This window comes from Anticarsia gemmatalis, chromosome 28, assembly GCF_050436995.1.
Source record: "Anticarsia gemmatalis isolate Benzon Research Colony breed Stoneville strain chromosome 28, ilAntGemm2 primary, whole genome shotgun sequence".
Lineage (NCBI taxonomy): Eukaryota > Metazoa > Arthropoda > Insecta > Lepidoptera > Erebidae > Anticarsia > Anticarsia gemmatalis.
In genome coordinates, this window is record NC_134772.1 from 3,276,530 (window position 1) to 3,301,068 (window position 24,539).

General features: G+C 33.6%; 1 protein-coding gene across 15 annotated transcripts in view; it reads left to right on the top strand.

Annotated features, from left to right (window-relative positions):
• Nf1 (neurofibromin 1) overlaps positions 1–24,187 on the top strand; it is an 82,769-nt gene extending 58,582 nt beyond the window's left edge. For 12 of the 15 annotated variants that reach the window (XM_076132522.1, XM_076132530.1, XM_076132524.1 and 9 more), the window contains 15 exons: positions 391–470; positions 1,567–1,748; positions 2,280–2,392; positions 2,949–3,051; positions 3,445–3,512; positions 8,035–8,112; positions 11,083–11,178; positions 11,636–11,743; positions 12,490–12,619; positions 13,305–13,380; positions 13,578–13,665; positions 14,269–14,367; positions 14,787–14,937; positions 15,335–15,423; positions 16,072–24,187. In XM_076132522.1, coding sequence (XP_075988637.1) covers positions 391–470; positions 1,567–1,748; positions 2,280–2,392; positions 2,949–3,051; positions 3,445–3,512; positions 8,035–8,112; positions 11,083–11,178; positions 11,636–11,743; positions 12,490–12,619; positions 13,305–13,380; positions 13,578–13,665; positions 14,269–14,367; positions 14,787–14,937; positions 15,335–15,381 — 1,419 coding nt within the window. In that variant the 3' untranslated portion in view covers positions 15,382–15,423; positions 16,072–24,187. The remainder of the gene's footprint in view (positions 1–390; positions 471–1,566; positions 1,749–2,279; positions 2,393–2,948; positions 3,052–3,444; positions 3,513–8,034; positions 8,113–11,082; positions 11,179–11,635; positions 11,744–12,489; positions 12,620–13,304; positions 13,381–13,577; positions 13,666–14,268; positions 14,368–14,786; positions 14,938–15,334; positions 15,424–16,071) is intronic. The other 3 variants (XM_076132533.1, XM_076132534.1, XM_076132535.1) reach the window with 1 other exon arrangement.
• Positions 24,188–24,539: the final 352 nt, after the last annotated feature.

Genomic DNA, 24,539 nt, shown 5'->3' on the forward strand with positions numbered 1-24,539 from the left:
CCATTCTCTCTTATGTGACGCAAGCGAAGTTGCGCGGGTCAGCTAGTTATGATATAAATCCGTTGCGTAGTTTGAAAGATCCTAAGCATTCATACTATGTAGTGATATGAGTAAGGCAAATTATTAGTTTATTTTATTTTGTTATTATTAATTAAATAAAGTTAATTGACGATGGAAAACGATTTTGAGGAAAGAACGTTTTCTACATTTAGCGACGTGCACATTGATGCACATAAATCACGTATACATATGTATACGTGTGTTTAAAATGTTGATCACAAGTTATTTTTATATTACAAGCATACAAATATGTGGTAGAATATTGCATGGTTTACAGTTTACTACACTATTCAAATTGCGGATTGGATATAATTAAGTTTTTTTTTTCAGACGCTAGAACAAGTGATGATGGAAACTAGAGAACCTTTAGAGTGGCACTTTAAACAACTAGACCACGCGGTAGGATTAAGGTAATTTTATATTACTGATTTTGAACCTTCACCAAACAATACCAAATCTACATATTTTGAAGAATAACAAGATATTATCTATAAAATAAATGAAATGTACGCGATAAGAAAAATATTAAATCAGATTTTAATGTCCTTTTGATGACGTAGACAATGTCGGTTTATGCAAAATACTGGTATTCAGCTGCATCCAGTGAGACTGGAAGCCGACTACAACATAGCTTGGAAGAAAGGATGGACTTTTAATTATTAAGTCGGGGAAAAAGCCTTTTCGCATTATAGTATGTATGAACTTGTATAAAATCTCTTTGGCTTCAAGAATCGCAAATGAGTACACGGTTCAATAGGTTTCTTTCAGTGAGCCCGTGAGGTACCGTAAAACGGGGTGAATAGAATTCGCGGGGTGAATAGAAAAAAAATCAGGAAAGTTTTCAAGCCCAATGTTTGAGTACTCCTCGTTTAAGAATTTTGTTCAAATTTGAAATGATTACACGTCGATATTACTTCTCTGCGGTGTCATAATTGTTTAAATGTTTAAATTGATATTTATACCCAAAAAATTGCTTCAAAGTCAACCGTCCTCGAATGCCTTAATGGTCCATACATTTTTTTCAAAACTTTGGATTTAAAGTGGAATTTCTTTTCTAATGAGTTGTTTGGAGTGTTTATCTCTTTAGGTGTATATTTATCTATAAAGATACAATATTGTTAACTGAAAAAACGTTTTAAAACACAATTTTTCCATTCACCCCTTTGGTCGTTTCGATTCACCCCTATCGCTGGGTGAATAGAAATTGACCATTTTTTTAATGAAATATCGTAAAACTATGCATATTTTTGGACAAATATGGTTTTAACTCTTTCTTCATGGCGCCGGACATGATATAAAACAACCTGACAATAAAAATAACAAGTTATTCGCTACAAATTTTTAGGACAAAGTTGAAAATTGTTTCTATTCACCCCGTTTTACGGTACCCAAATATCAAGCTTTTTTGTGTAGAGAAAAGATTTTATTACAAGTTCATACATACTATAATGCGAAAAGACTTTTTCCCTGACCTAATATTTAATGTCCTATATATTTTTTTTCCAGTTTCCGTTCTAACTTCCACTTCGCACTAGTGGGTCACCTCATCAAAGGCTACCGTCACCCGGCCGCGGCGACTGTCTCGCGCACCTGCCGCGTTCTTATCAAGCTGTTATCACTGGCCGCCGCCAGCGTTATACACCGAGACAAGTTCCATGTCACTAGGGACACTGTGGCTTATTTAACTGGTGAGTTTACATACATACATACGTACATACGAACATACGTATATTCGAACTTACGTACATGCGTATATACGTACATACTTACATACGTACATACAAACATACGTACATACATAATGTTCTTTTATCCAATACTTGGCTACGGGAGCCAATTTCATTGAAACCAGCCAACGGTGTAAGACTTTGTTTTAGTGTCGTGTGTGCACAATACACAGGTACACTCTCTGTTCCTTCACTCTCATAGCATCTCAACTGAATATCGGCTAGAAATACATTATACTATGACTCCTGAGACCACGACCGATGTAAGTCGATCGAAACGTCACGTATCATATAAGGTAACGTAACTTTTAAAATAACTTGTATTCATAAAAACTCATTTGGTACCAACGAAAATACGAAACTGTGACGTCACTATATCGTATTCCTATACTAAAATGTATTTTTGATCTACCCTATTTTCATCACGTTTAAGACCCGTTTAGCATTCTTTTATTATAGTATGGTAACGGGGTTCTTTTTTAATTGTTTCAGCTCTTGTATGTGTAAGCGAAGAAGTTCGTTCACGCTGTCACGTGAAGCACTCACTGCCGAAGTGGTTGCCCGACAACTGCGACCATTACTGTCCCACTGCTGAACATCATCAGGTAAATATTATATCCATAATAATAAGCAGTGATAAGATAAGATAAGGAAAATAATCTCCTTTTAAATTAATCCTATGTTAGGAAGTAATTTTAATAACAGTTCAATTGAAGAAGTAAATGCGTTAAGATATTTCAATAAATATAACGCGGATGAGTTGTCTAAAAAAATCATTTCAGAATAAGTTTTACCTACTTTGTTTTTTATTTACACTGTCTTGGTTAATGAACAAATTCCATTCCAATTGAAAATATGAAACCGTTAGAATAAACATTTTTTTCCCATGACTATTTATTGACATATTAATTTGATAAAAAATATATTTCATCCAATAACCAGCTACATAAAGGTTATTTTGTAAGTTGCATAGCGAGCTCCTACATTATAATACTACTTCATAAAATTATTAATATGTTGCTATATTGTTCACCCTTTGACCACTTAATTGTATCAACCTAGTTTAATTCCATCAAAGACTTACATTTTTTGTGTCCAAAATCTCACAAAGGTCCAAAGCTTATGTTTTAAATCTCCTACTCATACTTATTTTTCCAACAGTCTTCAATACTAATACAGCCAGCGGGTCACGGCTCATGTCACGGTCGTCGCCAGAAGTCGTGGGACGTGCTCGATCAAGTCGCCATCTCGTCTGCACATGGGGGTGAGTAGAATACAAGCGTGAACTTGTGTTGCAAAGATATTTGTTAAATTTAAAATGAAAATTATTATTTTATTATAATATAGTATTGAAAAGGGAATTTATCATTGTAATTCACAAAAAAATTTTAAAATTAGTAATATCAAAACATTGTATTTCTGTTGATGGGTGTTTTGTGACTTTATATCAATGAACTAATCCACATGGCTTCATTCGCGAGTAATTTAGAAAAAGGTAAAATTTTGTCCTTGCAAAATTCTAGGAAAATCACTTTAGCTGTTTAGTTAGAAAAGGGTATAAAAAAGACAACCTTTTGCATATTTTATAACATTATTCGCTTAATTTATTTAAAGAAAAAGATTTTTTTTTAATATGTTTCTAAATGGTTACATTTAGGTAAATCCCCCACAATGCAGTCAGGCAGCGGTGGCCACAGTCCACACCTAGTCAGCATAACGCATCAGGTAATATCTATACATAACTATTACTTATTTACTTTAATTATTCATAAGTTATTATAAGTATTCATATTTGGAGTTTATTGCATCACGGTATTTGGCGAAATGCTTAACTGAATCTCAGTAAATTAGTGGTCTATTAAAAACAGAGTGCCTTAAAAAGGACTACTTTTCTTTACAATATTTATATATACGAATATTAGTATAGCTATTTATATTTTAAACATGAAGATACTCTTTGTGAGCACGCGTACTAAAATCAAAGTGTACAGTTTTATTACTTCGACCCCCACCAGAGGTAGCTAGGAAAAGAAGGAAAAAATCTACATTTGACCACTTATCTTTATATATATAATTCTTCTGTTAGTGTGTATGTCACTGAACTTCTCTTAAACGACTGGACCGATTTTGATGAAATTTTTTGTGTGTGTTCAAGGGGATCCGAGAATGGTTTAGATTCACAATTTTGTCCGCTGGACAATGTTTTTTTAATTAATTTTTAATTTATTAGACAGGACAACGTCTTTATTTTAAAATTTTAAACTTTTTTACATTGTCCAGCGGACAAAATTCATTTCAGTCGTTTAAGAGAAGTTCAGTGACACACTCACTTACAGAAGAATCTATACTTATAATAAATCTGTAGAGAGATCAATTCTGTACATTGAATATATTTAAAAAAAAACCAATGGGGTGTGTTTGGTAACGGATACTGATACCGAATCTGCAATTTATAATTTTCTTTTCTGTCTGTCTGTCTGTCCTCCGTCTGTATGTGTCGCTATCACGTAAAAACTACCGGATAGAATGCACTGAAATTTGGTATATGCATAGAATAAGTAGTGGAGCAATTTCTGGGATACTTTTTATAGCATAAAATTTCATATATTTTTAGAAAATTGAAAAAAATACGTAGAAATCGTTTGAACCTGCGTTTCCCTATAGAGACCATAGATAGCGTTGCAATCTATTTCACAACATTGGCATAGTTAACGCGGCGCCGCGCGCCGGCCGTATCGATACCTGTTGTTCGCACCAACCAATGGATGGCGTTATAGTCCGCAACAAAGCATGTTTTTCCTAATTAATTTATTTTGATGGCTTTATTGTAAAAAAAATACCTTTGAAACTGGCTATACATTTATAAGGTTTTCAAACATAAATGTTGTATGATATATTACACAAAAATGTTGGTTTACGTGGGTCCGGTACGGTCAGGATACACTAGATGGCAAACCGAGTAATTTCGTTTGTTGTCGTTGTTCGCCGCAACTAACAGATGGCGTTGTAGTTCGTAACACAACCAAATTAATTAGTTGCATTAAGGAAATAAATTGGATAGCTCTATGAAACAGACTAAGTATGTGGTAAGTTTTAAAAAATAAACAACGGATGATAATTATATAAAGAATAATTACGGGTTACGCGGTTTCGGACGTATCATCGCAAGTATACATTATAACGCGTGTGAAGAGCTCCGGCGCAGATAGGTCTGTCTGCACCTATAATAATATTCTGAAACCAGACGGGTAAGCAATGGTCTGTCTATAATAAGGTATTATATTTTACACTGTAAACTGGTACGGATACAGACGAGAGCGGAAAAGAAGGTAACCACTGGAAATCAGGCCTGCCTGAGCCTGTGTGTCACATTTTGTGCCCTTCGGGTCCCTTTCGTAAATAACCATTAAATGACAAAAGGGTTTTTAGCATTTTTATGTGTAGGTGTATCGAGTGCTTCGCAATTCGCGTGCTCAAACGAATAAGCAACAGTACGAAATTCACGCGAGCGGAGCCGCACGGGTCAGCTAGTTATATATATAAAGATTGTGAAAAGTGTCCATATATGTAGTTTTAAACTTAATTTTGACGAGAGATGGTGAAATGGTTCCTAAACCACAACTTTCAGGATTTAAGATAAATAAAATCTTATGTGGTGCAATAATCTCTTTATTTACATTTAATGTGACAGTATGTCGGTGTTTAGTGAAGGAATGGCAGCCACAGGAATTATTTATACTTTCATTCTATTGTACATTCGTTTTGGGAAAGAAAAACATATGAAAAAGAAGGAGACAACAGTGTAATACATATAGAACATCTCATAAGAGCGAGTGAGATGGCATACAACTTAACAAAAAGAGCGTATTTATGTAGGAGTTTGTATAATGTCATGTTAATATTACATTTATTGATGGATTTTCGGAGAATGAAAAGACGCTAGGCTAATCTGTTATTCTGGCAAGAATAAAATAGTCAATTATACTTACTTTTTATTACCTTATAATGTTTTCCTTTATTGACAAAACTAGTGACAAGTAATTTTCAATATCGACAATTTCAATAATTTTCAACTTCTTTTAATAAAATAAGATAATAAGCAGGTGACAGAGGTTCCCATACATTTATTTGTCACTTAAGATTTATATACATAGTGACAAGGGTCTAAAAGTTATACGAGTACGGTTTCTTTCCCAAACAAATGTAAAGATTGGCTTATTAGCATATCATTTGATAGAATGAGGTGCTTTTGTGTTTAAACTGTAACGATCATGATTGACTAATGTATTATGTCGTGTGTGCGTTGAAAATATATTCACTGGAAAAAAGTTAATGGCTGAAAATTGTATTGAAATAGGCCTGCGGCTCCAGGCGCGTATTTTTTAGTTGAAAATGGTAGATTACGACTTTTTCTGAAATATATTGTAAAGTATGTAATGCTAAAATTGTCTAACGAACGAACAAACAAACACGTTAACATTTGCTGTATTTATATTAGATTGTTACTATATAAAATCATTTTATAGTCGGACATAGATTTATTGGAAAAAAGATTAACATTACAAAACAATTTTGAAGAAATTTTACGTTCTTTTATTTCGTGAGGTAAGTATTTAAAATTAAGACAAACTATAGAACTGTAATAAATAACCAAAACAATACTATTTCAAGTAATTAATATTAGTATGAAAAACAATATATTTTCAGGCACACAACATCAGTTGTTACAATCATGCAGTCATTGTCTATGATATCTAGTAATTAGACTACTCTTGCGTTTTGTTCTAACTTCCTTTCTATAATGGCGGATTGAAGAATTATATACACAACATAGAAAGTCACTTTTACAAGTAATATATAGGTACTAACACGCCTATATTATATCTGTTAATTTACACCCTAGTCTTAATTTACGCATATGAGATCGTATTAGTTAAAAAAGTTAATTATAAGAACGTATACGCCCGTAAAGAAGCCTTTACGTGCACGTGTGTGTACGTAAAGTTTATTTTTATAAGTAACTTGGAACTATCTTTTATGTTTTGCCTAGAGTAACGGCTTGTTTACTTTTATGTGGCAAAGAAAATAAGGTTTAATCACTTACTTACTCACTCACTTGAAATTTGTATTATGTAATAAATTTATTATCTCATCGCGTTTGCTAACTGAACACGGTAGATAAATTTTCAACCTTACGAATGAGCAATCGTGATTTTATATACCTACTATTGAAGCCTCGCTTTCAAGGTCAGGTGGAACAATTTACGCCATTTCTAGCGTTATCAAACCTATTAAAAATAATTTTAATATAGTATTCAATGGTTTAAGTTATATGCCCGGTTTTAGACCTTATTGATAAATAGTCAAAAACGTATCAAATACAATTTTTACAGTTCATTTCATACAGTTAACTGTTGTTTTATTTAGCTAATTAGTTAACTAACACGTATACATAAACTGCGATACTTATTGTTCTAACCCCTGGTTTCTGAGTTACATTTAGCGGTAGTTTATCTATTCAATAGCGTTTAAACTCATATAAAAAACGCTATCGAATAGATAAACTACCGCTAAAAGTACTCAGAAACTGTGAATACCACGTGTTTTAAAACTGGCTCTTTTTCTTCAGAAGTCCTTCAATCCGCCATCAGACTAATACAACTTAATCTTTCAGTATTCATCCACTTGACATTAACACTTTGTCTTTTACACGCTACTGTTTCGGACCGTCCATGTATCGTATCGTATGGAATATAACGCGTTGTGCGCTCGTCTCGCGTTGTATATGTTATATACTTATATTATATATATATGTACATAAAATAACTGATACAACGCGATACGTTTACTCTTATGTACGATGATTTACGTAATTTATTGAAATAACTGTTTTTTTTCGTTATAACGGCTATGTCGTTGTAACGGTTATTTGTTCGTTATAACGGTTATTTGTTCGTTATAACGGTTATTTGGTCGTTATAACGATCATTATTTCGTTATAATGTTTAAATCCGGTACAACGATTCCATTCGTTATAACGACTATTTACTTTTCGTAAATGTTATTACTTCGTTACAATTTTACTGTTATGACGATCGTTTATTAAAAATAACGATGTCTTAATTGTGAAATAACTAATATTTCTGAAAAATATCTGCTTTTTTCAATGGTTATTATAAAATAACGTGTTATAATTACGTAAATTATTCGTCAACAAACATGCTTATGCACTGCTTTAAATAAATAGACATCAGCTAGAATGCTTTTTAAGACGCAGAGATCATTCTCTGTGCCAACATCGAAAGACTCCATTGGCGTGCCTAGAGTAATAACAATAATAGCTATAATAACAGTGTTATAAAAAAATAACCCTTTAAATAACACCTAATAATCCCTTAAAGAAAAGAATAAATAATCTTTGAATTCCGTAGAAGAAGCATTTTATCTCCCTTATTTGAAATTTCCTGAAATTGCCCTGAATTGGTATAATAGATGAACCCTGCATGAAAAAACCCTGGCAGCAGTTATAGCAATAAAAAATAAAATAATATTGTAAAGCTGCTTGAACCTTGTAAGCTAACAAAATTACACTTCCTTCAATACCACACATTAAATAATAGGAGATTATTATTGGCACGTATATTTTGAAATATTTTAATAAATATTAAAAGGCGCTCGTGGCTTAGTTAACAACAGCCGCGCGGAGCGATCTCTGAAGTTAAGCAACGCTTGCCGAGGTTGTTCTGTGGATGGGTGACCATCTTATACATATCGAGTTTCTCCGTGTTTCGGAAGGCACGTTAAATTGTGGGTCCCGGCTGTCAATTTCGAAGATCTTTGACAGTCGTTAACAGCAGTCAGAAGCTTGAAAGTCTGACAACCAACATATTTTGGAAGAAAGACTTAGTGCTCATTCACGTTGACTCGCGGGCGCGGTGGCGGGCGCGGTCGCGAAATATCAAACATATGGCGATGTACCGAAGTGTTCACGTACAAACCGTTCGCGCGGTCTAAGTCGCGGGCGAGCTAGCGGCGTCGCGCGCGGCCCGCGTGGCGCGCTCGCGCCAATATCAAACAAGTGAAGATGTTCGTGTGTGTTCACGTCGAACTAGCGGTGGCGGGCGCGATCCACTCGCGATGTCAAGTAAGATCAACCAGTTTGAGCCAAACGCCCGCCTGGCGGCCAACGTGAACACAAATCGCCACGTCACCGCGCCCGCGAGTTCCAACGTGAACAAGCACTAAGCGATGAAGTAAATATTAAAATGCGCGGTCCCATATTTTCTATAACTTCAAGCCCATAATATCAGAAAGTGTACCCAGAAATGTACGAAATGTAAATACGTTTTTTCGGTATCTGTACTATGAAACTATATATCGAGCAAGTTGGCAAGCGCCGCTACATATTCCGGTCTGAAAATCGAAGTCGATACCTCGGTTTCAGCAGTTGCATAGATTGCTGATTATACCACAAAATACTTTCTATTTCCATGCAAAATGCAATGGAAATTCGAGCAAAAGAGTTACAGATCAATACTTTTCTGAAAACCACATTAAAATCTGTTTATCCAAACGAAATATTATACAGTACGAACTAAAGACCTCCTTTTATTTAGAGGTCGGTTAAATACTTTTAAAATATTATAGATCTGTTAGCCACTAGCCAAGATGTAACAATTAACCGCGCCTTTAATCAAAACTAAGATAGGTTTCAATCACGTGCCTGCTCACTGCTATATAGCAATTGGACACTCTAGTTCACTTGCACAAACACTTTAAAATACGTACAATAAACTGTACAGTCACTAATAGTATAACACTGAAATTATTTATATTAATCTTCACTTTAAATCGGCATTTAAAACACTGATAGTACTAAAAATAACCATGATTTACAAAAGAATATATATAAAAGAAAACCTTGATGATACAGTTTTATCGAAATTCTCACAAAAACCACAATGCACTAAGAATGCACTCAAATATCAAAATATATTCGAATCTCAGTGTCACAAATTGCCGTGTCTATAATTGGGTTAGTCTTCCTTAGGAGTGATTATGAAACATTTGGGATTGTTTAATCGCGTTGGAAATTTTCTAAAATTGATTGGTGTTTCTAACTTACACAAAACGAACAAATTTTTACAATAATCTCTTTTTTTAGTACAAAAGGTATAAGAACTGATTTGGTGTCTCAAATGTTGGAATATTTAGGATTTTGCTCTTTCGCGAAGAAAACGTTCGCGGGCTTGACAGACGAGCGCGGCGCGCGTCTTTCCTTTGTTGTTTCACGCGCGAAAGAGCGTGTGTGTAAAGGCACCTATTTCCATCAAACGGTTGGGTAAAACCTTTGGCCTTCGTACATAATAATATAGAAATGATAGATAGAGCTAAGGCTGAGCAGACTAGTTTTTGAATGGTTCTACTAATAAATTAAAGAAAGCAGAGCTTATTGACTAGGTCTGAAAATCGGCCAACATCTATTTTTAATACCCCTAAATGTCATTTTTTTTTATTTATATGGCTAAACAACGTTTGCCGGGTCAGTTGGTTTCATATAAAATTTAATGGTTCGTAATCAAACTACAGTTAGCTCTATTATAGACACAAGGCATTCAAACACAATGACCACAAAATTCAATGTCACCACACAAGTGCTTCTAGCAATAGATTTTTGAAATATAAAAGAATAATAGATAAATAGCGAATTTTTAAAACTATAGATGCTTAAGAAATCCCTCGCTGAGATATTTTTCAATTCTGTATATACCCCGATTCCAAGATGTTTGTCGTTTTGTGTGCTCTCGAAGTATGGTGGCTCGTAACCTGTAGTTTTTATTTACTAATGTCTTAAGAATTTACATGCCAATCTTAAATCCAGAGAAACAATTTAAGATGTCTTAATTTTTGTTTGATTCTATGGTTTTACATCGGGCGCTGTTGTTACTTTTAACATTTAGACAATAAGTGCGTGCACGTATACGTACACACGCACGCATCCGATCTTTGTCAACGTGCATTAGGTATAAAACCAGGGTAACAGGTTCAAAGAAATTATTCTCAAAGGAAAAACTTGCAAATATATATTTTTTTAACTTATGTTTTTTTTTAATGCATATAATCAAAATATTGCAAATTCAACCCAAAAGCATACTTTGCCTATAATACAATACAATATTAGTAATTCAAAAAATGAAGTAATTATTGCCTCTTAAAGCCACCAATTTCGAGGCCACACTCCTAAATGTATGTTCATCTCGCTCGCACACATACTAACATGGCTCTAATGGAACAGGATAGCGAAGGTCGAGCACACAGCATGCAGCATGGCGCTACTGGCGACGCGGCTAAGAATGAACTGGATGCTGATAGCGGGTTTGATGTCAGTGGGGTAAGTTAATTTAAATATAAACTTGTATTACTATCCCACTACTGGGCGAAAGTCTCATCTTTGGTAAAAGGGTTAAAGGTTTTGAGTCAACAACGCTGGTGAAATACAGTGGTGGATTTTACATGCCAAAAACTGTAAATGTAAATCTAAAGAGATTGAAATTGCGCCAAAGTTTTCTTTTATCGTTAGAATAATTAATAAAATCTATTTTCTATGCACAATTATGCAAGGTGATTGGTTTGTTGCCTTCAGTCACCTAGAGAAACCCTGGAGAATAATTATATATTTTATTTAATACAGCATTTTTTATCAGCCATCTATGAAATACGTTGCTTAACTTTTCGCGTTTTTTTTATTTATTATTCACTTACTTAAAGACAAATACGTTGTGTTGTATATTCACCTTTTTACAGCCATTCATGTTTTTATTGTTTATTGTGAATATTGTGATGTACAGATCGTGGAAGACGACGGGCGAGGGTCACCAGGCAGCATGGACGACACTGATGGAAGACCAGCTTCCACGAAGTCTGGAGATAGCGACTATCCTGAGAGTTCAACTAAGGTAAAATGTCTATTTTAATGTAGAAGTTAGATTTATTTTAATAGAATATATAGAAATTAGAATAGATAGTTTTTTTGTTGTTATTAACGTAAAAAGACGAATTACACCCGTAATCCGTAGTAGCGTAGTAGTCGTAACCAACGGACTTTAAAAGAAAATGTTTGGATATAAATGAAGCAGAACAAGTTTGTTGGAATCGAGGCTATTCACTTTATTTGTCTAATTCGATGAGTAAACTTAAATACAGGGTCTATTTTATTATACTTAATAACCTACCTTAAAGGTATCGTATCTTACTAACCTATTAAGAAAGTTTGTATTTACCTGAGTAATGTGTTAAAATGCTGACTTCACAATTGTATATGACTCCTGTTGATAGTACATAATATAATGTAGTAGAGTAGGTAGATTATTTACAGTCATCAGGTTTTTGAAAATGAATATTCTCCATTAATACATGATCTTTTTTATTTTCAATATTTGGCTTATCTACTATGTTTATGAACAGGAACATAACGATAGAATTAAAAATATAAAATCTAGATTTTGGGATCCATTTTGGATCCATTTTTCATTTTATTCTAATTAACAACTGGCATGCACATAGTTCGAGACACGATTTAAAGGGAAGAGAAATTGTATATAACAAAGTATTTTAAAAAACAATGCTTTCTCTATTGAGTATAATTTCTATGATTCTATATTTTGTATATTAAATATTTTTTTTTTTTTATTGGTGTGTTCAGCAAGCGTCAACAGACAAGGACACGAACAGTCCAGACAGCAACAGTCTACTAGACCCGCTAGTATTGTCAGACTTCACAACACAAGCATTAGTATTGACCGTACTAGCTACCCTTGTGAAATATACTACAGGTAAGGAACCATTTTGTATGAATAAGTAGCAAACTTTTTCCAACATTTTAGTAATTATTTTACAGGACAGAACTTATATGACTATATATTTACATTAGATTATTAAAATGAACACTATATGTATATACACATTGACAAAAAAAAACAAATATATCAAAAAAATATAAAAGAAGGAAAGCGCGCTACGCGTCGTAGTACTCCTCCACATCGCTGTCTATCGGGAACGTTCCCAGAATGCTGGCAGCATTGCCACGTCGTATGGCAATGCTTAACCTTTGTCCCAAGAAAATGCCAGCATTCTGGTCACGGGAACATTTTAGTTGGTCTACTTGATTTTATTTGTATTTACACCTCTGCCGACACCTTCGTGTAAAACAGGCATGATATTATGTATTCAGTTTATTTTTATCAGTGTATAAAAAAAACGATGCAAAAATAACATTTTGTCTACTTGATATTATGTATGTATGTATGTTTATTTAATTTTAATTATTGTATAAAAAATCGTTGCAAAAATTATCCTAGCTTGCGTTCAAAGGTGGTCAGTGTTTTTTCGAACTCAATTTCCAGACCATTTTAATATAATCCACCAATGTAGCACAGGCCATTTAACATTGTGTGGTCCCCGTGGCTTCCTACGTTAAGCAATAGCAACTTTTGAATTCATTGTTATTTTGTTTTGCAGATGAGAATGAAATAAGAATACTGTATCAGTATTTAGCGGAGGGATCTGTCGTGTTTCCCAAAGTGTTCCCAGTTATGTAAGTATTACGTGATATAAAGACATTATCTTTATGAAATGAAAGTTTTATAGACTTTTACACGATGCAATGTTATCATAAAACTAACACACTTGAACAGATACAGGATGTGTCATTATACAATAATATATGCAGTTTAGCAGTAATAAATGTTTAATTCTAAACTATGTTGTTCATCGGTGTCTTTTGTATTTCAGTCACAGTCTACTGGACATGAAGATCAACCACGTGTTGATGCACTGTCACGACCAAGTAATACTCAGTGCCGTCCAGAGTATTATACAGGTAAGAACTTAGACTATATTTACTAAATAAATAAAAATAAATTTAACCCATTACTGTCCCACTGCTGGGCAAGGGTCTCCTCCCGTAATGAGGGAGGTGTTAGGCCTTGAGTCCACCACGCTGGCCAAGTGCGGGTTGGGGGTTACATAATTATTAGTACACCAAAAATGGTGTCGATCTTTTCTTTAAAACTTTATGTTTGTAAAGTGATTTACCCTTTGACCGCCACGGTCGGCTATACTCGACAAATCAGAACGTGCTCACGACACTATATTTGCCAACGAAATCGTCGTGAGCACTTTCTGATTTGTCGAGTATAGCCGACCGTGGCGGTCAAAGGGTTAAAGAACTCGTGGCAAAGTAATAACAGCCACGCAGATCGATCTTTTGCGTTAAGCTACGCGTGCCGAGGTCGTGGATGGATTTTTGACAGTAATCCTACAATTTTGTTACCCGGGCTATAGCACTCTAACCCTGATCTTTTCCATTCTGTAGCTTTGGAGGGATAACAAATAATATGGCTATCGAATGACAAAATTAAATGTTTATTGACATTATGTTATTTTTATTTGTACAGATTTTTATATGTGTATTGTGTTTCAGAACATGATAGCGAGTGAAGACGCGAGTCAGCAGCAGTTACATTACATGCAAAGCTGCGGCTTCGGCGGCCTGTGGCGATTTGCAGGACCTTTCACTAAAGTGAGTAACTTAGGCCTACTATTGAGAATAATATAATATAATATTTTGAAAGATATGAATAACACTTAATCTAACCTGGGAATCGAACCTGGGACCTCTTGGTCAGCCGTGGGGTACACTACCGCCCTCGCCTCTTTGGTTCTTATATAATTACTAGCTGACCCGCAAACGTTAGTTTAGCGATAGTGTCACTCACCCCTGGTTTCTGAATACATTTAGCGGTAGTTTATTTAATCAATAGCGTTTAAACTCATATAAAAAAAACGTTATTGGATAGACAAACTAAGGTATGAAAAATTAATGTTGGCTGACCTACTCAATATGCTCACAAAATTTCATGAGAATCAATCAAGCCGTTTCGTAGTACGGTAACTAACATTGTGACATGGAAATTTTATTATATAAGATATATTTTTCAGAATCAATGCACAGCAGAGAGTAGCGAGTTGTTCGTGAACTGCTTAGAGGCGATGGTGGAGACGTGTCTGCCGGGGGGGGACGAGGCTCTCACGCGCGCCCCCCCTCCCGACCCGGATCATCCTGACACGTGTGACGCGCACCGGTATACTGGTATGTTACATTGTACAAATACTGAACCGATTACGATGAAATTTGGTATGTAGGTAGCTGAAGACCGAGAATAACACATAGGCTACTTTTTATCCCGTGAAATCCCGATCCCTCGGGTACTCCGGGATCCTTCAAAGAAACATCCATACATACATTCATACATTCTCACAAACTTTCGCATAATATATAATATTAGTAGGAAAAGCAAATATACGAACTATTCTGCTATTTCTGTAAATTATGATTATATAAAAAAACCATTGCATTTTTATCTTAATAAAATGCGAAAAAATACATACAAACATAAGATCACGCCTTCCCGTAGGGGTAGGCAGAGACCATAGAAAATCTACATAGTATTATAATATGTTTTAAATGAATAATTGTTTTGTTACAGGAGTACACCGACAGCCGACGTTATATTGTACGGGACAGGACACCTAGCTAGAGGAGTTTGAAGATGATTTAATATAAGTCATCTTCATGGTGAGATACTACCTTATAAACTACTGTCATTAACAGAAAACATATTTATATACAAACAGACAACTAACACAAAATGTTATTCAAACTGTTGTTTGTGAATCTGACATAAAAATTCTTCTGAATTGAACTGACTTACCCGAGCAAATATGACAGGCTATGCAATGGTGATGACAAGCTATATGCGTAGTTATAATATTTACAATATTTACAAGCTCTGCTTAGTTTGGAATCAAATACCGTGTGTGAGTTGTCCAATGATATTTATTTATTTATTTTATTTATTTATTTGCAGACTGTTTTTGTATAAACTACACATTTTGTAAAGAAATGTCTTTAATATTATTAAATAGCGTTAACATCATAACATAAAACCCCTATGTGTCTATGACGTCACTGCCATGCAAAGCGCGCTTGTGCATATGCGTAACTGCGAACATACGTACATACGTACATGCGTACGTGCGTGCGTGCTCGTTCACATCCTTGTATCTTCAAAAATCTTATATAAAATGTTTACTTTTCAAATTAATATTTTATTACCCATTATTGTCCCACTACTCGAAAATGATCTCCTTTCGAACACTAATATAAATTATTTTAAGGTACATACAATTTAAACAAAATATTTACTATATTTACTTGTTGCAGGTATAAACCAGTAAATAAATGTAAATTGTAAGCTACTAAGCAATAGAGAACCCCACAACCACGAGCGACCTCTTAGACTCGTAGATATATACTTATATAATAGTATATAAGAACATTATGTAAAACTAGACTTCATTGACAAGGATCTTGATGTAAGAACGACGTAAGTAATGTTGTGTTTGTATTGACTTATGACATTTTGATACTAAAGTTGTGACTTCATTTAAAATGTATTGATTTTTTTAAACTCTCAGGATAAAAATGCCACTACCGTTGCGTCGGGAGGTATTGGGTTTGATTCCCACACGGAACAAGTATTTGTGCGATCCACAAATAGTTGATTCGGGTCTGGTTGTACTTTGTGTCCGTTGTTTGTATGTTTGTAAAAGTCCCCGCGACACAAGAGCAATTCTTAGTACGGGGGTTGTCTTTTTAAAAATAAAACAGTCTTCTTGGGCAAAAAAGTCTTAAGTGATCTGACATTTGATGTAACTTACGTCTTACTTCCATTAAAAGTTGAGTACATCATGAACAAAAAAATGCGATTTTGTGATAATATAAATTTTGAATTCGTATGAACATTTTACATAAAGCTTAAAAGTGATCGTTTTAGTAATAAATATAAATGTAAATTAAATATTATTTTTACCCGAAAATAGATTATAATAGTTAAAATTTCAAATAAAAAATTTAATAGAATTATACTACCGTTTAAAGCCGCTTAATAATATTTCCTGTGTATAGTTTCTGTGAAATAGAAATAGAAAATAATATCAGCATATTTTTAAGTCGGTTAAAAAAGGGACAAAATTTAAAATGTACTATATGTGTTTAAAATAAGTGAGAATACGAATACCTCTTTTTTAAGTCGGCTAAATTGTGGTAGAAATTGGATAAATAATATAGGTATTTGTATACTTAAGGTATAATACAAAAGCTCTTTTTTCCAAGTTGGTTAAAGTTATCAAAATTTGATTGCTTTTATGAACATACTGTATAAAAATACAGGCTGTTGTTAAATATGTTCATAAAAAAATGGAAAATTTTATATTATTATATATGTGCATATTGTTTGTTTTCTATACAAATTAATTTAAATCACACAGGCGATTTCACGTCTCGAGATACACTTTGAAAACAGCTATAACTTTTAAATGTAAATAAAATACGTGTAAATAATTAATCTAATAGTGACAACTCTCAAAATAGTACACCCATATAAATAAAATAAATTTCACACATTAATGTCCTATAAGGCAAGGGTCTCCTCCCGTAATGAGGGAGGGGTTAGGCCTTGAGTCCACCACGCTGGCCAAGTGCGGGTTGGGGATTTTGTATACCTTCAAGAACGGTTAAATCATTATACTTATACATACATATTAGTAAATAGAAGTCGTTGTTAGCTAGTTGTTTCTAACGGTTTCGCTCGCATTTGAATAAAAAATAGATCTGCCTATAAATTTAGGAATAAAATAAAATATTAGTATGGAAAAGTGAAATTTTTAATATGAAAAACAAAAGATTTTTTTTGTATATTCGGTCTTAAAACCCTCATAATAAGATTTATTGGAAAATTCGTTAAAAAATAATTGAAGATAAAGAAAAAATGTTTTTTTTATATGACTATTAAATGTATTAGAGTACATAAAACAGTTTATTGGTGAAATTAAATAGAAATACATTTGACCGATGCTGTGAAAGCTATTATGGTGCGTACACAGTATATAACATTGCAATTTATGATTATATATCAGCCTAGCCTTTCTTCCAATATATTGGAGGAGTCCTCCAGTCTCACCGGACGCAGCTGAATACCAGTGTTTTACATGGAGCGACTGCCTATCTGACCTCCGCAACCCAATTACCTGGGTTATAACACGATTCCCCTCGGTAAGACTGGTTGTCAGATTTTCAAGCTTCTGACTACTGTTAACGACTGTCAAAGATCTTTTATTATTTAAAATAAACATCCCTCACACATTCAAAAATGTTTGATTAAATTTTACTTTAACCAAAATTGGTTGAATATCTTTAAATACTGTTTTATTTATGTTTAGAAATATAAGTATGTTTCCTTTCAAGAAATAATGACATCTTTGATGTTTTAAATAATTTTCCCCATTGGCCCATTTTTTCAATCCTGAATTTTGTACGCACTGAAAGCTTAGAACGACCGTGCTGCACCCGGTCTAATGTATATCTATGAGTAAATGTCTAACATCTAATAATAAAAAGATAATTTTGTCAGTCTGTCAAAAATATACGCGCACAAAATTAACAAAAGAACAATTTGAGGAGTAGTTAATTAAATTATAACTTTTAAACTCTCGCGTTGCATGTTTAATATATAATAGGATACGGGAATTAACGCGAACATGTATTAGATAAACTACCGCTAAATGTACCTCAGAAGTTGGGGGTTAGATATCTCTCAGATTGCTTAACAAATGGTATTTTTAACAGTGGTTTTCATACAGTCACTTTATCCAGCAGATAGGTTATCTAAGATTTATTGAGTTGTGAGACCTTCAAGAAATTATGCGAATGTGTTTCAAAATTTTGACACTACGTCTAATAAAATAATAATTTAGCCTCTTAAATCTGTGTAAAGTTAGTTTAAATAACAGGATAGGAGATTTTGACAGCCCGTCAAAAATACGAGAGAATAAAAATTTATTGTATAGGGACATTTAAAAACCATGACATTAAGGCTATCCAACTAGCGTTTTACGAGCGTTGGCGTCTTTCTAACGTTTACGCAGCGTAACCGTCGCGTGGCAACGACGTTAACGTCGCGCATAATATATGTTAAAGGGCATGTCATAATATTTCATTGAAGATGGCTGTCGCCAAACTCAGCCGATAACATTTAACGCACACTGAAATATGCAAAGGAAGAAACGACTATTACAAATTAATATGACCAACCATATTTCAATGACAAAGTCGTATTTTGCACTAATACTTTGTGCTTTATGTCGGAATTGTATCTACGTGCTTTTAGTGTCATCTCTTAGGTTAGTACTAGGGTAGGTATAGCTACACATACTTCATATGGCTCGCGCGCCACGCCCACATGCCCTTTCCTTTTGTGTTAGGTATTCCGTGATTTGAGGCATACGGGCAGAGCAGGACGGCATGATTGTACCCGTTGTCAACAAACGCGACGGCAACGTTGCGTTAACGCGACGTTAACGCGACGTTAACGCTGCGTAAACGTTTGAGAATCGCCAATGCTAGTAAAACACTAGTATAATAGCGGTTTTAACTTAAGTTTGTAAAAATAACATAACCCTCTTATTACAGTCGAGTAACTAGTAATAGTTAAAATGTTATACATTTTACTAAGGTTTAGATGTTGCGACCATTATATAAATATATTGTAAATAAAAACAAACATTTGTATGAAGAAATGAATTTAAAGGGGATCGGATGATTCAAATGACAAGGTGCACAATTTTTTATCTTTTAAACGTGTATAGGTGTTGTGATATTCTATGTGTAAATAAATATACTATTATATATTTACTTGTAATAAGGCAAGAAATAAAAGTACAGTTATAACTGCAAGTTTGCCGAAGTACTAAGCATGGTCACATCGCCGCAATAACCGTAGCGCCGCGTGTGGCAAGCTCGAATCCCACCCGGAACAAATCTTTGTGTGATGAGCACGAGTATCTGTTCTGAGCCTAGTTGTGAATTTTTCTATATAAGCATGTTTTAGGGGGATATAAGTATGTTTATCAGTTATTTGGTTATAAGCTCTGCTTTGGTTGGAATCAAGTGACCGAATATTCTTCCCAATTTTTTTTATTAAATCAATGATAATCCTGCCACATGTGGATTAAAATATGGCAACGCGCCGCTGTAAAGTCGAGTTCCGGCATGCCATTTTAATCCAAATGCTATTCAAATTAAAGATTATTTTTATTTGATTTATTTCTTATTATATTTATCATCAGTACATTCGCCGCGCCTTCACTGGCTTTCATTGGGCTTTGGACAAACTTAAATATGTGAAAAATGTCTACCGTAACTTCAATCTTGACTGAAGCCAAATTGCTATATAAATCTGCGTTTTAAAATAATAATATGCGTATACTATCGTGCACGTCTTTCAAAAAGAGTGAGCTTATACGCAATAGTTTTGCTTAAAAAGGTACAGTAATTTTTTTGTTAACCCATTTCTGTCCCACGGCAAGGCAAGGGTCTCCTCCGAAACGAGGGGGAGGGGTTAGGCCTTGAGTCCACCACGCTGGCCAAGTGCGGGTTTGGGGACTTAATGAGCTTTATTTTAAAGCTTTTATATCTTGCCGTTATTACAATGTAAAAATAACTATATTTATGTAATTATTTGGTGTGCAAGTTGACATTTTTGATGTATATTTCAAAAGCACTCTGTAAAAAAGTAATGCTTTAAGATTTTACGTATTTTTATTCGTACAAAAATCGCAAAAGTATTTTTTTTGGGTTTCAAAATTATGAAATATTATTGTTGAAGGGAAACGGAAAGATCGAATGAAAATTCGTTATTTTTTCACTAGTTTTAGCTAATGGCTTTGTTTATATAATTAGTAATAGGGTTCCAGTTTTACCCTTTGGGGACGAAATCCTAAAAGTAGAATATTTATATGGATGGGGTCAAAATTCCCACAGTAATTAAATCAACGGGATTAATATGTACTAAACCCGGAAGAAGTCAGTCTGCTAGTATAAAAATAACGATTTTTCATTCGAAGTAACAATAAAACTAATTTTCTTTAAAGCCGTCTATTTTCGACACTTTAGTACAAATTCGTCTAGTAGTTTTAGTTTTAGTAATATTGTAAGTTTTTAGTGAATGTCGGCGATTTGGTTACTAAATGCTTTAATATTATAGTTAGTTAGTTTTTTAGTATGTTTTTTTGTGTATGTTACTAAACTGTTTTTTATGCCACAGGACAAAATGTAATATTTTTAAGTATATTTTTTGTGAAATGTATGTTATTGTCTTTGTATGAAAAATGTTATTTCGTGATGCGATTTTAGTTTTATAGGGATACTAGTGCCATCTGTTGTTATATTAAAAAAACTTTTTTACATACTAGCCTTTACTCGTAACTTTGCTCGGAATAAAAGATTTTTCTTTACCTTTTATTATAGTCTTCTATTAGCGAAATAATTCATAAATTTGCTTGAGTGATTTCAGAGATCTTAACAACTAGATAACATGCGCGGCTTCGCTCTCCCTTTATTAAATAAAGTCGTCTTAATAACCACTAAATGTTATCAAAATCAGTTCAGCAGTTTGGATTTGAAAGTAAACAACATTGTCATAATTTTTCTAAGGTAAGGAACGGTCTCAATCTCGAGAAAAACAAAAGATTGAAAATAAAAATACTAAAAAATCTATTTACACGTGAGCAGAGCCGCATGACTCACCTAGTTTATAACCAGTATATTAAAATGGCACTACCATTCTATAAAACTAAAATCGTATACCTCTATCCCTTTTCTCCTTGTAATAAAAGAACGAGAGAGAAATAACGTTTATTATGTCCATAAATATATGGGAGGTGTACAGTCGATTACAAATTGCTTTAATATTATAAATAGTTTGTGTGCAGTGGTTATGAGGTGAGTGAAATATAATAATTACTTACTTAAAATCCCTAATATATATTATTTTAGTAAGAAAAAGTAGTAGTAATTCACGTAATTAAAACAATAAGCTATCCAATAAATAATTGAAACCTAGCCTTTCTTCCAACTATGTTGGAGTCGGCTTCCAGTCTCACCGGATGCAGCTGAATACCAGTGTTTTACATGGAGCGACTGTCTATCAGACCTCCACAACCCAGTTACCTGGGTTATAACACGATACCCTTCGGTGACACGAGCTCCTATCCAATAAATAATACATTATTATTATTGTTTTGAAAGAGGTGACTTTGTTGTTATAATCTAAGGTAGCAATGCAACCTAAGATAGCAATGCCAATCTATCTGTAAACTCTGATAGAATATTGAAAATGGCTGACTATTAATTATGTTTCACTCGCCTTATGAACCACTAAAATTAATATTGCTTTAATTATAAAATAATTTGTGTCCGTATATGAAAATGTAAGCAATAAATCGATCGAAATATTAAATCTATGGCGGTTTGAGGCTTGGGACGAGTGATTTCAATACGAAACTTTATTAAATTACGGTAACATTTTTATAAAAAGTTGCTTAGGTACTATTCGCAGGAAAGGTTGATGTCAGACAGTTGTGCCGACCCCATATAACGAGTGATAAAGACAAGAAAAAGTAACAAGACTTTGTTAATAAAATACCTGAATATTGGCCCTTCATTCACAAGGATACGCAAGTCTTCAAATCTATTGAGGTTAGTACACAAGTCGCGTCGCCGACTGTATTTAACTCTTTGCCCGCCACGGGCTATACTCGACAAACCAGAACGTGCTCACGACGCTTTAGTCGGCAAATATCGACAAAAATATAGCGTCGTAAGTACTTTCTGATTTGTCGAGTATAGCCCGTGGCGGTCAATGTAACTAATTGTAGTTGAGTATCGGAGATTTCCGTAGCCTTGTGTACGAAGGGGCTAATGCAACTTAAACTTTCGTTTCGCTGTATACGCATTTTTGTTGTCATATGCATGTTTACAACGTGCTGCAAACAGGTTGCAGTTGCGTTGTGTATACGTTTTAATTGCGTATGGGTTGCGTTAGATACAAGTTTTAGTTGCGTCTCAGATGTGCTTTTTTAAAAAAATAAGTTATCATTCAATGTGTCATATATGCTTATTAAATAATGTCACAATTCTGTTTAAGTTTCTAAGAGAAATTATGGTTGTAAAGTGATATTAAATCATTCGTCTCTCCCTCGGCCGCTATGTTCAAAGTGAAATTTTATATAGTGTTTTATATTTATACAATAAATAGTTAATTGGTGTCCGATAGTTACAGTTTCTGGCCTAAATTAGGCGCTAATTTTATTGTTTGTTTGAAAAAGTGGGAGTTAAGTAAATGATTATTTATTTTTCTGAAAAACTTACGTAAAAATTGGTACTTTAAAGCTTATTTTTAGCAGCAAAGAAAAATGTACACCGTTTTTCTACAGTGGCAATACTGTGTTTACTACTCGTGAAAAATGTTGCCATGTATAACTTTTAAAAGGTTTTCCAAACATAATTTTGAGGTAAATAAATGCAATAAAAAGGGGCTTTAGAAACCTATGTAAATACCGTATATTAGAATTTTTTTTTTAACAATATAAAATGGCAGTTATATTAATCATGAATTTAACTTCCACTTGTAATGTTATAAACAATAATGTTTTTGTTAAATACGCAGATCTGAATAGTTGTACCGTTTTAACAAAAGTGAGAGTTTAGTGTTAATAATGTGTTGCATAGATAATAATATAGAAACACATACTTACATTATATTTTATCTACGAATTATGAACAAAATTTAACACCCTATGTCTCCCTATTTAGCCATTTATCACCATACGTTTTAAAGACCTCGCCGCCTTTTAAAGACCGCGAAATAACGATTTGAAATTATAAAAAATCGATTAACTTTTTTGTGCTTAGTTTATCAGTTTAAACACAAACATTTTAATGGAAATAACCTTACCGATTACAACTTTATTATTTTGTACATACATACATAAAACAAGAGGATTAGCATAGTCCAAAGAACATCCCTTGGTTAGTTACAAACTTCTCTTAAAGCAAGCGTTTTTCATACATGTTGTCATACGCCTAATGTAATGTAAATCCTGTAGCCTATGTGTTATTCTGGGTCTTCAGCTACCTATATACTAAATTTCATCGTAATCGGTTCAGTAGTATTTACGTGAAAGAGTAACAAACATTCATACATACATTCTCACAAACTTTCGCATTTATAATATTTGTAGGATTGTGTAAAATATAATGTCTTCCTTCTTTATATAGGCTGTTTTATATTTACTTTAAAATTAAATAGTATGTTTTTTATTATTAACTATGCAACACATTGAATAAAGAAATATATTTTCAGTATTAGTATTTTTAAGGATAATTCAAATACTGCTAAAAGATTGTTTATATATTGATGTATTTAGTTAATAAATGCTATACAAATATACCTATGTTTTAATAACCAACAGTTTAGAACAGATTTTTCCCTTGTCAGAATAATGTAGCACTTTTGAGAAATTATTTATAAAATATAGGTTTTTAATAAGTAAATCCGTGGCGCAGTGGTTAAGATCACTACCACTGCACCGGGAGATCGTGGGTTCGATTCCTACACGTAACAATTATTTGTGCGATCCACAAATAAATGCTTCGGGTCTGGTTTTATCCATTGTTTGTATGTTTGTAAAACTCCCCGCGGCACATAAGTGAATCATAGTGGTGGAGTTGCAAAAAAAGAAGACGATAATGAAAAAAAATGGATGAAGTTAGAAAGATTCTTCGACAAAAGT